Source organism: Kogia breviceps, chromosome 7 (genome assembly GCF_026419965.1).
Source record: "Kogia breviceps isolate mKogBre1 chromosome 7, mKogBre1 haplotype 1, whole genome shotgun sequence".
NCBI lineage: Eukaryota > Metazoa > Chordata > Mammalia > Artiodactyla > Physeteridae > Kogia > Kogia breviceps.
The window spans coordinates 82,294,440-82,312,590 of NC_081316.1; the positions used below are offsets into that span (position 1 = coordinate 82,294,440).

At 38.0% G+C, this 18,151-nt stretch overlaps 2 protein-coding genes across 6 annotated transcripts in view; one reads left to right on the forward strand and one right to left on the reverse strand.

The window, feature by feature from the left end:
* On the reverse strand, nt 1-2,998 carry COA4 (cytochrome c oxidase assembly factor 4 homolog). Its single transcript, XM_059069721.2, has 2 exons — nt 2,841-2,998; nt 1-641 (listed from the first exon to the last, which is right to left on the reverse strand). The coding sequence occupies exon 2, from the start codon at nt 627-629 to the stop codon at nt 375-377; it is 255 nt and encodes an 84-aa protein (XP_058925704.1). The 5' UTR covers nt 630-641; nt 2,841-2,998; the 3' UTR covers nt 1-374.
* Nucleotides 2,576-18,151, forward strand: part of PAAF1 (proteasomal ATPase associated factor 1) — a 102,303-nt gene continuing 86,727 nt past the window's right edge. For all 5 annotated transcript variants that reach the window (XR_010841436.1, XR_010841437.1, XR_010841438.1 and 2 more), the window contains exons 1-4: nt 2,576-3,161; nt 4,261-4,301; nt 7,203-7,306; nt 11,556-11,645. Coding sequence is in view for 2 of the 5 variants with exons in the window: in XM_067038880.1 (XP_066894981.1) it covers nt 3,115-3,161; nt 4,261-4,301; nt 7,203-7,306; nt 11,556-11,645 (282 nt within the window). In the remaining 3 variants the exon portion in view is untranslated. The remainder of the gene's footprint in view (nt 3,162-4,260; nt 4,302-7,202; nt 7,307-11,555; nt 11,646-18,151) is intronic.

Here is an 18,151-nt window from a genome sequence, read left to right on the forward strand (position 1 = left end):
TGTAAATTTACTTTAAAATTATATGTCCATGTAATCAGCACAGTACTTGGCACACTGACCCAAGATGTAGTGTAGGAGAGCATCCCTTAACCCATTTCTTTGTTTTACATGGCAAATACTGGTCAATATTTAATATCGGTGACATAAGATGGGTGAGGATGTGTGGGATCTCAACATGACAATATGACTGCTCTCTATGGCAAGTCATGTCCAAACCCATGGCTGCCTGGCTCTCAATCCCAGGCCCAAATACTATCCCTAAGTCTTACACTTCTTGGCCCACACTTTCACTTAGGAAGGATTTCTTTCTCCCATGTTCTCTCTGGGTGCTAGTTTCTGCAGGGCCATCCTCTGGGGACAGGTGGTGTGGGGTCTCAGCGGTGGGCACTGCTTTGCTCTTTCCTCCTCTGCAGCTCCTCCCGTCGCCTTGCCTGCTGTTCACTCATACAGTCCCTAAAGGCCTGCACCTGTGGCTGGCACTGTCGCCAGTCCTGGTGCTGGGCCATGCACTCCTGCACTGCATAGTGGGAAGCAGCACAGCCAGAGCGGGAGATCAGCTGGTCCAGTGGGTCCTCTTCTTCATCTTCTTTCTTCACCTGTCGGGACCAGGTATGGCCTTGAGCTGACATCTTTAGGAGTCTCTGGAACATCAACGGAGGCAAGGTTAGAGTAGGGACATGATTATATATGACACTGTTCCTCTGTTATAAATAACACTGACCACTGCACTGTTACAGCCTATTTAAGCATATGTCTCCCCTTGAAGGTTGTAAGCTATTTGAGGACAGATTCACCTTGGTACTCCTAGCACTAGGCCTGGCAGAGAGCAGGCCTGCAAAATGGTCTGAACTGAACAGAATGAGATAAAGTATATGAGAATGCTTAGCACAGCACTAATAAGCTCAAATGGATCCTACTATTGGAATCTGAATTAAGTGAAATGTTTCCTTTCTGGAGAAGCTATGTTCTTTTCTCCAATTAGCCTTATTCTATGGCTGGAGAAGAACAAAGTTTAGCACTTGGGAGAATATCCAGATATGTGTAGAGTTTGACATATGAGAGAATGGAGAGAGTTGTGTGGCTGTAACACAGAGCATACAGGGTCCAGGGCAAGAAATGAGTCTGTGAGGTGTGAGAGTATTTAACGTGAGGTGTATCTGCCCAGACTGTCTTCCTACAATCATCTGCTTCAGAACACCCAGCACAAGGTAGCATACAGAAGGAACTTAAGAGTTTGAAGATAAATGACCTCAGCCTTTGTACAAATTTTACCATGACAGACTGTAAATGAGCTAAGACTACTTAATGCTTTTCCTGGGTCTCTGCTTCATTCAACAAATGATCACTGAGTACCTATCATGTACCAAGCACTATGCTAGATTTGAAGATACAGGAGTGACCTAGACAGACACAGTTTCTGCCTTCACAGAGTTTACAATCTAGATAAATAGGCTGTTTACTTGTGTACAGTGTGTACAGACAGCTAAGCTTGGGAACACAGTGGAGGAATACCTAATCCAAACAAGGGCAGGAACACGCAGGGAAGGCTTCTTGGAGAAAGTGATTTCTAAACTGAGGCATAAAGGATGAAAACGAGTAAGCCAAAGATGTAAAGAATATTCCTGGTCAATGGAACAGCAAGGTGGAGGTTTGAGACAGAATTTGACATGAGAGGAACTGAAAGTTCTACATGACTAGAGAACAGAGTATGAGAACAGGAAAATTAATGAAATTGGTGAGTTGAGAAAGTATCTGATCATAGGAAGGCCTCATATTAAGGCGTCCAGAGGGCAATGGGGAAGTCACAAGAAGGATTTAAGAACCCCATAGCCCTACACAAAACTCATTTGCTTCAGAGGCAGTATAACCTAAGGGAGGAGGGGGAAACTAGGCTTTGAAAACATACTTGGATTGGAAACTTAGCTTTGTCACTGACTCACTGGGTGACTTTGAGCAAATCACTTCATAGTCTCTCTTGAAAAATAGAGATCAAATCTACCTCACAGGATTGTTGAAGACTAAATGAGATAATGCGTGTAAGGAGCCTGGCATGTCCAAAGAGTTGGATAAGTAATAGCTCCTATGTTTTCCTCTTCCTAAATACACTGTGAGCTCTTTAAAGACAAGGGCAGGGACTTCCCTGGCGGTCCAGTGGTTAAGACTTTGCCTACCAATGCAGGGGGTGTGGGTTTGATCCCTGGTCCGGGAGCTAAGATCCCACATGCCTAGTGGCCAAAAAAACAAAACAGAAAACAGAAACAATACTGTAACAGATTCAATAAAGACTTTAAAAATGGTCCACATAAAAAAAATCTAATAAATAAATAAAGACAAGGGCAAACCTCTTGGGAACAGTGCCTTGGATCCTAAGCCAAGAAATCTGGGTTCAAATACTTTACTCACTTTACTATGCACACACCTTAGCGTGCAATCTTTTTTAGTTTCCTTCTTAAGGTAATATTTAACTCTTAGAATTACTGTAAGGATTAATATCCTAATAACTCACAAGTGAGTGCATGGGCTACAACAGGACTCAAGTAAATGCTGCCGTATTCTTTCCCCCACTAAAACCTAGCTTCAGTCTTCCCTAGAGTAAAAAAAGGAAGACCCTCGCTCAGAGATCAAGACAGGCTAAATGGTCGGCAGCTGGTTCGCGGAAAACGGCCGGGCACAAGCAGGCACGGAAAGGACGGGAAAGCAGAGAAACCCAGGTGGCTAAGTCACCTATGGCTCCTCTCCCACCTTCAGAAGAGGACGTATGCGCGTGCGCGGCCGCTGGGCACACCCCCAGTTGTGCCAGCTAGGCTTCACGGCGCAAGATCCCGGCACACAGTGCTCACCGAACACGCGGACAAGAGGACCCGAACGCGCGCTCCTGCACAGCTGCGTCGGTTTTGCAGGCACTTGAAACTCTTCCGACACTTCTGTCAGGAATCAGCCTCCTGTAGGAAGCGCGGGCGCACAAAGGGGCGGGGAGGGGAAGAGGATCCACCGCGCATTTTCATTGGTGGCCTCTCGGTGTAGATCCCGCCCTTCGTTCTCTACGCAGCGCCTAAGCGGGGAACCACTTCCGTGAAAGAGCGGAAGACGCGGGCTGGTGGAGGCGGGATCAAGATGGCGGCGCCTTTGAGGATTCAGAGCGACTGGGCCCAGGCTCTCAGGTGAATCTAGGTCCAGAACCGGGACGGAGGAGGCGGGTAGCGGATGTTGCCTTTACGTTAAGGAGAGCCGCCATGCCCGATCCAGGATTTCCGTAGGGGTTACCTCATCAATTGTTGAGGGAACCCTGGGTCTAGAAAAAGAAGTCTCAAACCCATAGGGTCATTGTTTTTCGTTCTCGCAAGAGCTGGGCTGAGGGCGAGGAAACACATAATGCGCCGCGTGATTTCAGAGACAGAATAGGATCAATGAGTTGGAGAAAGAAAAACTGGGAGGCAGGAAGACTCTTGGCCAAGTAGTCATGGTCATTTAGCAAATATTGATTGGTCCTCAGTTATTTGCAAAAGTCCCAGTACTCTCCACCACCACATTGTCTTTGAGTGTGTGATGGAGTCTTTGTATGCTCCTCGACCCCTAGTGGTATATTAGTCATATTGTACAGTTCTTTTCAGGAAACAGTGTAACGCCTACCATGTCCAGACTCTGACCTAGATAGATGCTCAGTGGAGTTCAGATGTGTACTCTAAAGTTAAGGGGTGGTTCCTGCCCTCCAAAAGGAAACAACTTAATTGGAATGCACAGCAAACCATTCATTTATTTAACATATATTAGTCATATGCTGTGCAAGTTATGCTAGGCACTAGAATGAGTACAACAGTGCCATGAATGGCAACTATTATACTAATACGTTTTTCAAGTTGAAACAATGGTGACCATAAATAAAACATAGTCTCCTGCATTTAAGAAACTTACACTTTTCTAAGTGGGCTGAAATAAAATACACATTGCTTACTACAACACAGAAGACCAGAATCAAGAAGTAACTTTGACCAATATTGTGCAACTAATAAGTATTTCATGAAATGTTTGATGAAATACTTGAGCTTCATTTAACCAGCAGCTCTATTTGTTAAACACTTAATCCACAAATATTTCTTCAACAAATAAACAAAGTTTGTCTGTGCCTGGATGAGATGTTAGACTAGATCATGTCTAAGTGCTGTGGCCAAACTAGAAATTATATGATCTTTCTCCCTTGCATCAGTACCATCCTTTTTTGACATTGAGTGAGCCTAATTAGGTTTTTGTCTCTCTTCATAGGAAGGATGAAGGGGAGGCCTGGCTGAGCTGTCACCCCCCAGGTAACGTCCTTAAATCTATATGCCTTCCCTTTAGAGAAAGAGGATTTACTACCCCTAGGAGAGAGCTTCCTTTCTCCTAGCCCAAAGTTCTTGCATAGTTCTAAGAGTCTTCAGATGTTCTTGACCATTCTGCTGTAATGATTCTGCAGCTCCATTCTAGGGGAAGACCTTCAGATTGGTTTTCCATTTGGAAGCCACAGACTTATTCTGGAGACATTGCTGATGCTTCTTAATCAGTCTCTTAGCCATATATTATTGTATTCTAAGCAGTTCTATAGCTTCAGTTGTGACCTTCCTGATTATGATTCCTAGATCTATAGCTCTAGTTCTGACCTCTTGTCAGTTTCAAGCAGACATTGAGTAGTTGTCTGCTATGCATTTCTGCTTAAAGCTCTCACTGTCATCTTGAGTTTATCAAATCCAAAACCTGAAGCTGAGCACTTCTGTTGTCAAACTCGTTCTCCTTGATTTTCTCAGTTCTTAAATTACCACCATTCTAGGCATCAGAGTAAAACACCTGGTCACCTCACCCTGCCATTTATCATTCCCAAGGTTTATAAATTTTCCTTTGTTTTACTGATTATTTGTCATTTCAGAGACCTTTGATATCTTGTTATAATAAGATATTTTATTTCTATGAGAACTAGAGTTTTAAACAGAATTTTCTTTTGAGGAAATTGATGCTGCATCAAAGAAGACAGGGTAGCTAGAAGGTCTCCAAATCAAGGGTTTTTGTTTTATTTTTAAAGATGAGAACTAATTGGAGAACAATTAAAATATAGGTTGTAGGTAGAGAAGAGGACTAATGGAAAAACCATTGTCTTAGAGGAGAGAGAAGGAGATTGAATTAATTCTAAAAGTCTAAGATGAAAGAAGGTGAGGGTAAGTGTAGATGTAGATAAATGCAAAGACATGAATATGGAAATGTGAGAGTATCTTATAGCCTCAGAGTTCTTTGTGATGTTGGAGGTAGGGTCAGCTTTTTCTTTGAAATAAAATGTGCGCTATCTATGTTCTAGATGCTTTACATACATTATTTCTATTCCTCACAACCGTATCAGGTAGGTACTATTAGCATTCTAATTTTTTTTTAGATAATAGCTGTATTGAGATATAATTCATATATGATAAGGTTTATCTTTTTAAAGTGTACGATGCCATGGATTTTAGTATATTCATAGAGTTGTATGTCTGTCACCACTAATTCCATACATTTCATCACCCCTAAAAGAAACCCTGTGCTCTTTAGCAGTCACTCCACATTTTGCCCTCCTCCTAGCTCGTAGAAACCACTAATTGACTTTCTGTCTCTATGGATTTGTCTGTTCTGGACATTTCATATAAATAGAATCATAATATGTGGCCTTTTGTGTCTTTCATTTAACAACATTTTCAAGGTTCATCCATTTTGTAGCATTCATTTGTTTTTGCGGCCAAGTAATGTTCTGTTGTAAGGATGTATCACATTTTTTGTCCATTCATCAGTTGATGGACATTTGAATTGTTTCCAATTTTTGGCTGTTATGAAGGAAGAAGGTTTTGATGGCAGGCTAGGTGTTATGAGATTTGGCTGCTCTGGGGAACAAAAGGGGCAAAAGGACTGCAAACTGGTAAATTGTAGTGGTGCCAGTCTGCACAGTTGTGTCTTTTTCTGTATCTGCACTCAGCAGCCTACATGTAGAAATGTAGAAGGTGAGTAGTTGGATCGTTCCCACTTTTGTTATATAGACAAAATACTGAGACTGATATCATTTCAGAGACTTTACAAATGTAGAGAGGTCATTGAGGGTGATGACAGGGGATTGATTGAAATAATGTACCAAAAGGGCTAGACTTCATAGGATGGTTGGTGAAGTCAGGAGGGAATCATGAAATGTGACAAAAAGCAGAGTTCACGCAATCCTATTTTTGTGGCATCTTTCTGAACTAGAATTTCATGCCATTTCTCTTCAAAACCTACTTCACTAGATCTTCTCTAGTCCATACTTCTACCCTAGATTGTGAGTTACTCCATTAGTATCTTTCAGCTACCAAACTGGTATATTAATTGATGCCTCCTTCCCCCTTGTTCTTTGTGACTCTTTTTTATTCTTGACACGCCCCTCATTGACTTGGTGTTTCCTTTAGCTTATCTTTGGCCTAGTCCTATCTTTTTTTAAGATCCTACTTAAGTCCCACCCTCTCTAAGAAGCTCTCCCACTCTGCATGAATCCATGATGGTTTTTACTTCCCTCTTACTCCTAGAATATCAGTTTGGTGCAAGTTACTTACTGAATAATTTGTAGCACCTTGCTAGTTTCTGAGCTCAAGGACTTCACAGTCTGGTGGGGAGGCCAGAAATGTAAACAGTGTGTTATGGCCTGTTGCAGAAGTGTATATATAAAGTGCAGAAGAAGAATAGAATGTTTTAAACTCCATTCTACCATCTACATATGTTTATGTGTAGGATAATATCTTATTTAGCCCATATCGCTGCAAAAGCAGTGTCCTACTTAAGCAAATTTTCCAGTTATTGAAGCTTAACTCTTTACTCTGTATTATGTGTATATACTGTGGATAAATGCATATGTTCATGTTCATCTTCACCTTTCATCCTGGTAGAATTCCATTTCACAGCCAGTAAAATTGAGGTTGAGATTACTCTAGTAGTTTTCTCTACAAATACTATATTGTATCTCAAAATCTTTGTTCCTGGCTTTTAGCCCTTGAATATATTTCTTCCAAATTAGGTTTGCCTAGACTAGTGCGCTTTTTACTTCACCTCACTTTTAACACACGTGCCTGCTTTTCTTTCATGAGCCAATTTCCTTGCATTTATACAGATGCCTGAATTGGGTCTTCAAGGAGAAAAATGTTTAATTCTTCTTATTTTTTTGAGACATGCTTTTCTGTGCTATATAGGGAAACCAACTTTGTATGGCAGCCTGACTTGTCAAGGAATTGGCCTTGATGGCATCCCAGAGGTTACAGCTTCGGAAGGATTTATTGTGAACGAAATAAACAAGGTAGGTTTTCATGTCTTCTAGATAGCACTGTGTCCAAAACTATGGTAGTACCTATATACGTACTTTAAATATTTATACTGTTATCTGCGTATCAGTGTCATCTCCATTTCATTTGTATAGTAATCATAGTTTTTACTGCCTTTGAATGTCAAGAGTTTTCCTTTTCTTTTATACATACATATGATTTTAGATGCAAACTTCCTCTTCCCTTATACCAGTGCTGTCCAATAGATGAATGTGAGCCACATATGTAATTTTTAAAAATTGAAGTATAGTTGATTTACAGTGTTTCAGGTATACAGCAAAGTGATTCAGTTATATATATATATAAACAGTTATATATATTTTATATATATATTATATATTTTTTATATTTTATATATATTTTATATATATTTTCTTTTTCAGATTCCTTTCCATTATAAGTTATTACAAGATATTGAATATAGTTCCGTGTGCTCTACAGTAGGTCCTTGTTTATCTATTTTATATATAGTAGTGTGTATCCACATGTGTAATTTAAAATTTTCTAGTAGCCACCTAAAAAAGGTAAAAAGAAACAGGTGAAATTAATTTTAATAATGTATTTTATTTAACCCAGTATATCTAAAATATTATTTTAACCTGTAATTAATATAAAAAATTATTAGAGATAGTTTACATTTCTTTTTAAATTTTATTTATTTATTTATTTATTTGTGGTACGCGGGCCTTTCACTGTTGTGGCCTCTCCCGTTGCGGAGCGCAGGCTCCGGACGCTCAGGCTCAGCGGCCATGGCTCACGGGCCCAGCCGCTCCGCGGCATGTGGGATCTTCCTGGACCGGGGCACGAACCCGTGTCCCCTGCATCGGCAGGTGGACTCTCAACCACTGCACCACCATGAAGCCCTCTTTTGTTTTGAGATCCTATGTATTTTACACTTAGAGCACATCTCAATTCAGACTCTAATTTTTTAAAAAATAAATTTATTTATTTATTTTTGACTGTGTTAGGTCTTCTTTGCCGTGCACGGGTTTTCTCTGGTTGCGGCGAGCAGGGGCTACTCTTCGTTGTGGTGTGCGGGTTTCTCATTGTGGTGGCTTCTCTTGTTGCAGAGCACGGGCTCTAGGTGCGCAGGCTTCAGTAGTTGTGGCACGCGGGCTCTAGAGTGCAGGCCCAGTAGTTGTGGTGCATGGGCTGAGTTGCTCCATATGTGGGATCTTCCCAGACCAGGGCTTGAACCTTTGTTCCCTGCATTGGCAGGCGGATTCTTAACCACTGTGCCACGAGGGAAGTCCCAGACTCTAATTTGTTATTGGAAATACTTGATATGTATTTAGGTTTTAAAAAATTTACAGTTGAAAACAGATTCACATATCTAAGTAGTTCCAAACGTACTTAAAAAGTTTTCCAGTAACTGAATCAAATATGTTTTTATACTAAACTTTAAATAAAATTAAAAATTCATTTACTCATTTGCATTAGCCACATTTTAAGTGCTCAGTAACTTTATGTGGCTAGTACCCACCATATTGTACAATGTAGTTTTATAATGTGTCTGGGCACACCTTGATGAAGACCTGTATTAGTAGTACTTAATTGTTTTTCTCATTGGCCTTTGAGGTGAGTAGCCTTTGAGGTGAGTAGGTGGCCATGTAAGTGTTGCAGAACTCATGATCTGACTTTCCTTCCTCTTTCTGATGGCAGCAGTCAGTGTGCTCTGGTGAGATGATTCCCAAAGGGTGAAACAGCCTTTTTTGGTGTGTGTATAATTAAGCTTTTTTAGTTGTAAAATATTTCAGTTGTACTGACAAGAGTAGAGAATACTTTGTTTTTTACATAAGATCTTTAGCAGATATTCATTCATTACCCTCTGTGCAAAATAATAAGCTACATGTTATTATATCTTTTATATTTGTTTTTCATAAACAGTATTGTAGAAAGTGCCAGAAGATCTGAGTCCAAGTCTTAGTTACTGTGACACTTACTAGCAATATGGTTTTGGACAAATAACTTAGTTACCTGAGCCTCAGTTTCCTCATCTATAAAACAGAGACAATATTCTACCTCATAGGCTGAATAGTGGGGAGTGAAATTGCATATGAAAGAAACTAAGATATTAAAAGTGAGTTATTGTTTATCATAACAATCCTGTGGGATTGGCATTTTAAATTTCAATTTTGCAGATAAGCAAACAGATTCAGAGAGGTTAATTAACCCCTAATAATCAAAGCTAGTTCGACTATGTCAGAATTGAAACCCAGTTCTATTAACTTCAAGTATAACACCACCTCGCAAGCCTACATTTTTTCCAGGTGTTTGCCAGTATCCATCCACAGCCTGGGTGCTAACTTCCTTTCTTCCCTTTGTACTCAGGCTGTGATACAATCCTTATCTTTTCCAATATCATTACTAATTTCTGCAGTGTACTTGCTGAGTCAGACAGTAAATGCTTATGGTTGAACGTTCATTTGTTTCCTAACTGCCATGAGTCACTTTGCTGTTTGATGTTGCTACAGTGTTCTATTATACAGATCTGTCATTATGCTTAAAAACCTAACCTGGAAAGATAAAAAGTTTGACTTTTAATTTTATCTTAGTGTGGAATATTCACACTTCCCCCTCACACTGAATTTTGTCTGTTTTGATATCTCCTGCAGCTTTTCTTTAATATCTTTTCATTAACAGCATGATTCTCTACTGCTGGAAGGTAATTCAACATTTATCTTCCTTCATAGTCTGTTTATGGATTAAAGGGTGATTTGCAGGATCGATAAGCAGGAGAAAACCACTGATTCTTGAGATCGTTTACATAATTAACCCCAAAGAAATAGTCTTCTGCGAGCAGACCCAGTTCTTACAGAGGCTCGAACACTAAGCTTTCAGAGCTCCTCATGTCCTTGCTTGGTATGAATATTTAGCAAGGAAAGTTTAGCTGACGCTTTAGTTTCGGGTACAGGAGACAATTCCAAATCCGGGTCAGCTCTCTTGCAGCTGGGCTTTGTCATGTGGTTAGAAGCAAAAACTCATTTAATGAAAGGCCTGCAGGCAGCCAGGCATAGATATGCTGGCTAAGAAAGTACTGTTTGTATAGATAATCTAATTCTCTTTTTAAAGGAGAAGACCTGTTATAAGAAAATATTGATTTTCAGTGATGAGAATATTACAACTTTGAAACTGTTCTTTCTAATGAACCATGAGGACTGTGCTTGTTGTACATAGATTAGCCTTATAAAGAGGTTCAGAAAATCTTGATTATTGAAGGCATTTTCATTGTCCAGCAGAATTTCCAGAAACTTTCAAGTACTACTGCAGAAGAGATAACAGGTTAGGGGCCATTTGGTGAGAGCAGCTCCTCAGCTCTGTGTAGGAGATATACACTTAGGGGATGGTGTTAGTATTCTGCAAATTAGAGTAAGGGATTGTTGTATTGCAAGAATCCTTGAGGCGATGTTTACCAAGCCTTTTATACCTCTGCCTTGAAACACCAACATACTTACCCTAAATGGTTGCAGTCTGCCTTCAGCAAGTCATGTCACTTGAATCTAACATCTGGTTCTAGGTGTAATTTACTACTATGTCACGAGTGTTATCTTGCTATAGTAGCTGAGATATATGTGATAATGACTAGTCAAAACATGTGGGAAATCATAAGACACCTATTTGGTGATGACCAGTCTATGAACATGTATAGTCAGTTTAAGTCCTAGTTGGGAATGGGCACCACAAGCCTGACCAGGGCCTACGCATTGTATGAGTGTACCGTAATTTACTTTACCTACTTTCTTACTCTGGTAAACTATACATGTCAGTAGTCTAACATTTTTTCTGAAAGTTCTTTTATAGGCAGCAAGTTTACTTTTAAACTAGTCTTTTCAGCCCTAGGCCTGGGAGCTGGTGCTGTTTTTTCACCACTGTTGGTACTATTCCTTGCCACACTGCTGACTGAGAGTACTGGTATTAGATTTTCTTATGAAAATTAATGTTCTCGTGTTTGTCATTTGTATCTTATTGTTGGTTTGACTTCTATGGAACAGTTTTCTTTAACATAAAAACATAATGGCTCAGCAGTACCAAATTACATTGCAGCCCTCTGCAGTAAAAGGACTGCTGACCTGTAGGGGAGTGACAGTGTCTTGGGTTGGGGAAGGAGGATTAGGGTACACTTAAAAGGTAAGAGTGCTCTTTCGTCCTAATGTTTTCTTTAAGAAGCTTTAATTCCATTGGAGTAGCTTTACTGATGGATTTCATTTTTCCTTCTTTGTTTAGAAAAGCATTCAGATTTCATGTCCAAAGGAAAATGCATCTTCGAAGTTTTTGGCACCATATACTACTTTTTCCAGAATTCATGCAAAGAGTGTAAGTATTCTGATAAAATGAGGAGAAAATATAATAACATGTTAGTTTTTCATTTTATCTGCTTGTCTAGTGCTATAAACATTCATAATTAATGTGTTTTTCATTTACTTTGCATTATAAGATGACACAGCTGATAAAGTGTGATATGTTTGACAAAACTGGTACTTGGGTCCACTTAGAATAAATATACAAATCTACTCACTGGTGATCTCAAAGAAAGGAATTGTATGAAATTTCCTTATATATGTTTTACCAGAGCTACTTACCAGCTTTTGAATAATGATGATAGTAGTTGATGTTTGAGTAATTTGCCACTGCTCATATTTCTGTCCCTTTGCCTAACGGAAGGGTCATTTTCTCAAAATTCCAAGTACAGCATATTGAGGGACCTTTTCAAAGGTCTTCGTGATAAAGCCCTTTCTACTACCATGAGCTTTTTAGAAGCAGAAATGAGAAATAGGTGAATAAACTGATTATATTAAAGCCTACTCCTTCTTAGTGTGTGGTACATTTTCAAAAATAGCTGTTTTTAATCCTTATTGCAAAACAAATATATATTTAGTGATGAAAATTTAGGAATGTAAAAGTGAAAATCACTCATTTCTATAATCTAAAGATAACTATTGTGAGCTTTTGTTATGTAACACTTATTAATAATAATCACAGTAATCTTGCCATTTGCAGCAACATAGGTGGACTTGGAAAGCATTATACTAAGTGAAATAAGTCGGAGAAAGACAAATACTGTATGATGTCACTTATATGTGGAATCTGAAAAATAAAACAAACTAGTGAATATAACAAAAACAGACTCACAGATAGAGAGAATAAACTAGTGGTTACCAGTGTGGGGAGGGAAAAAAGGAGGGGCAAAATAGGGGTAGGGGATTAAGAGGTACAAACTATTATGTATAAAATAAATAAGCTACAAGGATATATTGTACAACACAGGTAATATAGTCAATATTTTATAATAACTATAAATGGAATATAACCTTTAAAAAATTGTGAATCACTATTTTGTACACCTGTAACTTATATAATATTGTATATTAATGTATCTCAATTTTAGAAAGTTAAAAAATAATAATCATAGTAGTAATAGCTGACATTTATTGATCACCTGCTATGTGCCAGCACATGCTAAGCTTTACATATCATTATTTTACTTGATCCAGTCTTTTTTCTTTAAATATTTTACCACAATAGGTTTTTACAGTACATGTTGTTTTATAAGTTATTTTTTAATTATTAATAATATATTATGTATATCATTGTGTTTATTATTTTAAGAGTTGCATAGTATTCCACTGTTAGGACTTCACTGTAATTTCTTTTTCTAATCTTACATTACCAGACATTCAGTCATTTCCGATTTCGTGACTTCATATTTTGATGATATAGCTAACCCTTTTCTCACAAAGATAAGAAAAAATTAGAGTACATTTATAAAAGTATAATGTTGAGTCACAGGAAATGTACTTTATAAGGCTGTTGGTATGTTTTGACTTCCACTTAACTGATTTATTGAGTCAACTGTTGCTCTACATTTCCTCTGTAAACCTTTCTGACTCATGCCCACAACACATTTGCAGCTTGTAAAGTCTCTGAGGTCTGCATACTGACACTCCCAGTTAAGCTGAATGCTTACCAAGGGTTAGTTACAATGCCAGTTATATTGTTTTTGAAATTATGTTAATTAAATATATTAAACCAGTGAAATATGAGTGTGAAAGGCAGAGTGACTATGTCTTTGAAAACTAAGTTGATTGCTTCATAGAGACTTGATAAAGAAAAGGTTTTTTTTTTTGTTGGTGCCATGCAGCATGCAGGATCTTTGCTCCCTGACCAGAGATTGAACCTGTGGAGTCCTAACCACTGGTCGGCCAGGGAATTCCTAAGAAGAGTTTTTAAAAAACCTGCTATTTTAGTATGTGTGGACAAGATAAATGTAGTAGAATATTAGGGGAAAGATTTTTTTTAAAAACCCTTATAAATTTTTGCTCTTAGATTGCTTTGTGTGACTAAAGATTTGCCTTGCTTTAAGGAAATTGGAAGTTGTGTACCTTTTGCTTATAGTATATTACAAGCAAGTCAGGATAAAGCTTCCTTATAGTAATTAGTGGGCTGATGAAAAGATTAGTGAATATTAATGTACATTTATATATTTGAGTTAAAATAAAATGTAGGTATTTATGTATCATTTTTTATTATTTCCTACTCTAACTGAATTTTTTGATTAACTGACCTGCTACTGAGCCCTATCCATTGACTAAAAAGGCTTTTACCATATTACTTTTCTACCAGTCTGACTTGACATTCTCTGCTGATACTGGGTATTCGAATTTTTTAAAGTTTTACCATTTTTAGGAATGGTATTTCGTTGCTATTTTAACTTACATTCCTTTGATTAATTATGAATTGACCGCTTTTTCATATATTTATTGGCCTCTCTTCATGTCATTTGCCCATTTTTCTAAGCGTGAATTTTTTTCTTTATTGATAAGAGCTCTTCTTATAATAAGGGTATTGATCCTTTGCTATATATTTTGCAGTAGCTTATTATTTATTGTTATTTGTTCATTGTGTCTTGACATACAAAATATTTAAATTTCTAGATAATAAAACCTATCAATTTATGGTGACTACCTTTGGGACCCTGCTTAGGGTAGTCCATGATTTTATATATATAAATATATATTATAACTATAAATATATATATATATATATATTTATTTACTTATATTTACTTGTAATTACACAGATAATGGGTAAGAGCAGGGACTCTAGAGACGGGCTCATTGGATTTGAACCCCTGGATTCAAATTTTGGTTCTGCCACTTTCTAACTGTGTGACCTTAGTGTAGGTACTTAACCTTCCTGTGCTATAGGTTCCTAATCTGTAAAATGGGAGTAAAAATATTTATCTCTTAGGGTTGTTATGAGGATTGAAGCAGTTAGAATTGGGTCTGGAACATGGCAAGCACAATATAAATAGTGTTTGTTAAATAAAATTATAAATATAGTAATCTTTGAATTTTTATGTTTTATTTTTTACATTTCAAACATTATTTTTGTTATTTGATTTGAAGTAGGGGTCTAACTTAATTTTTTTAAATTTATTTTATGGAATATTAGTTGATTTACAATGTTGTGTAACTTAATTCTTTTTGAAATGATTAGCTTGTTACAGCACTACAAAGTAAACCATCCTTTATCTCAAGGACTTGAATTGTCATCTTTTTTTTTTTAACCTCTTTATTGGAGTATAATTGCTTTACAGTGGTGTGTTAGTTTCTGGTTTATAACAAAGTGAATCAGCTATACATATACATATATCCCCATATCTCTTCCCTCTTGCGTCTCCCTCTCATTCTCCCTAACCCATCCCTCTACGTGGTCACGAAGCATCGAGCTGATCTCCCTGTGCTATGCGGCTGCTTCCCACTAGCTATCTATTTTACATTTGGTAGTGTATATATGTCCATGCCACTCTCTCACTTCGTCCCAGCTTACCTTTCCACCTCCCTGTGTCCTCAAGTCCATTCTCTACGTCTGCATCTTTATTCCTTTCCTGCCCCTAGGTTCTTCAGAACCTTTTTTTTTTTTTTTTTTTTTTTAGTTTCCATATATATATGTTAGAATACGGTGTTTGTTTCTCTCTTTCTGACTTACTTCACTCTGTATGACAGACTCTAGGTCCATCCACCTCACTACAAATAACTCAATTCTGTTTCTTTTTATGGCTGAGTAATATTCCATTGTATATATATGCCACATCTTCTTTATCCATTCATCTGTTGATGGACACTTAGGTTGCTTCCATGTCCTGGCTATTGTAAATAGAGCTGCAGTGAACATTGTGGTACATGACTCATTTTGAATTATGGTTCTCTCAGGGTATATGCCCAGAAGTGGGATTGCTGGGTTGTATGGTAGTTTTATTTTTAATTTTTTAAGGAACCTCCATACTGTTTTCCGTAGTGGCTGTATCAATTAACATTCCCACCAACAGTGCAAGAGGGTTCCCTTTTCTCCACACCCTCTCCAGCATTTACTGTTTGTAGATTTTTTGATGATGGCCATTCTGACTGGTGTGAGATGATACCTCATTGTAGTTTTGATTTGCATTTCTTTAATGATTAGTGATGTTGAACATCCTTTCATGTGTTTGTTGGAAATCTGTATATCTTCTTTGGAGAAATATCTGTTTAGGTCTTCTGCCCATTTTTGGATTAGGTTGTTTGTTTTTTTGATACTGAGCAGCATGATGAGCTGCTTGTAAATTTTGAAGATTAATCCTTTGTCAGTTGCTTCATTTGCAAATATTTTGTCCCATTCTGCGGGTTGTCTTTTTGTCTTGTTTATGTTTTCCTTTGCTGTGTAAAAGGTTTTAAGTTTCATTAGGTCCCATGTATTTATTTTATGTTTTTATTTCCATTTCTCTAGGAGGTGGGTCAAAAAGGATCTTACTGTGATTTATGTCATAGAGTGTGAGTGTTCTGCCTGTGTTTTCCTCTAAGAGTTTTGTAGTGTCTGGTCTTACACTTAGGTCTTTAATCCATTTTGAGTTTATCTTTGTGTATGGTGTTAGGGAGTGTTCTAATTTCATTCTTTTACATGTAGCTGTCCAGTTTTCCCAGCACCACTTATTGAAGAGACTGTCGTTTCTCTGTTGTATATTTTTGCCTCCTTTACCAAAAATAAGGTGACCGTATGTGCGTGGGTTTATCTCTGGGCTTTCTATCCTGTTCCATTGATCTATATTTCTGTTTTGTGCCAGTACCATATTGTCTTGATTACTGTAGCTTTGTAGTATAGTCTGAAGTCAGGGAGCCTGATTCCTCCAGCTCCATTTTTCTTTCTCAAGATTGCTTTGGCTATTCGGGGTCTTTTGTGTTTCCATACAAATTGTGAAATTTTTTGTTCTAGTTCTGTGAAAAATGCCACTGAGTTTGGTAGGGATTGCATTGAATCTGTAGGTTGCTTTGGGTAGTAGAGTCATTTTTACATTGTTGATTTTTCCAGTCCAAGAACATGGTATATCTCTCCATCTATTTGTATCATCTTTTTTTTTTTTTCTTTTTTTTTTGCGGTACGCAGGCCTCTCACTGTTGTGGCCTCTCCCATTGCGGAGCACAGGCTCTGGACGCACAGGCTCAGCGGCCATGGCTCACGGGCCCAGCCGCTCCGTGGCATGTGGAATCTCCCCTGACCGGGGCATGAACCTGCATCCCCTGCATTGGCAGGTGGACTCTCAACCACTGCGCCACCAGGGAAGCCCTGTATCATCTTTAATTTCTTTCATCAGTGCCTTATAGTTTTCTGCATACAGGTCTTTTGTCTCCTTAGGTAGGTTTATTCCTAGGTATTTTATTCTTTTTGTTGCAGTGGTAAATTGGAGTGTTTCCTTAATTTCTCTTTTCAGATTTTTCATCATTAGTGTATAGGAATGCAAGAGATTTCTGTGCATTAATTTTGTATTGTGCTACCTTACCAAATTCATTGATTAGCTCTAGTAGTTTTCTAGTAGCATCTTTAGGATTCTCTATGTATAGTATCATGTCATCTGCAGTGACAGCTTTACTTCTTCTTTTCCAATTTGGATTCCTTTTATTTCTTTTCTGTCTCTGATTGCTGTGGCTAAAACTTCCAAAACTATGTTGAATAATAGTGGTGAGAGTGGACAACCTTGTCTTGTTCCTGATCTTAGAGGAAATGGTTTCAGTTTTTCACCTTTGAGAACGATGTTGGCTGTGGGTTTGTCATATATGGCCTTTATTATGTTGAGGTAAATTTCCTCTTTGCCTACTTTCTGGAGGGTTTTTATCATAAATGGGTGTTGAATTTTGTTGAAAGCTTTTTCTGCATCTATTGAGATGATCATATGGTTTTTTTTTATCATATGGTCTTTCTCCTTCAATTTGTTAATATGGTTCATCACATTGATTTGATTGATTTGCATATATTGAAGAATCCTTGCATTCCTGGGATAAACCCCACTTGATCATGGTGTGTGATCATTTTAATGTGCTGTTGGATTCTGTTTGCTAGTATTTTTTTGAGGATTTTTGCATCTGTGTTCATCAGTGGTATTGGCCTGTAGTTTTCTTTCTTTGTGACATCTTTGTCTGGTTTTGTTATCAGGGCGATGGTGGCCTCATAGAATGAGTTTGGGAGTGTTCCTCCCTCTGTTATATTTTGGAAGAGTTTGAGAAGGATAGGTGTTAGCTCTTCTCTAAATGTTTGATGGAATTCGCCTGTGAAGCCATCTGGTCCTGGGCTTTTGTTTGTAGGAAGATTTTTATTCACAGTCTCAATTTCACTGCTTGTGATTGGTCTGTTTGTATTTTCTCTTTCTTCCTGGTTCAGTCTCAGAAGGTTGTGCTTTTCTAAGAATTTGTCAGTTTCTTCCAGGTTGTCCATTTTATTGGCATGTAGTTGCTTGTAGTAATCTCTCATGAGCCTTTGTATTTCTGCAGGGTCAGTTGTTATTTCTCCTTTTT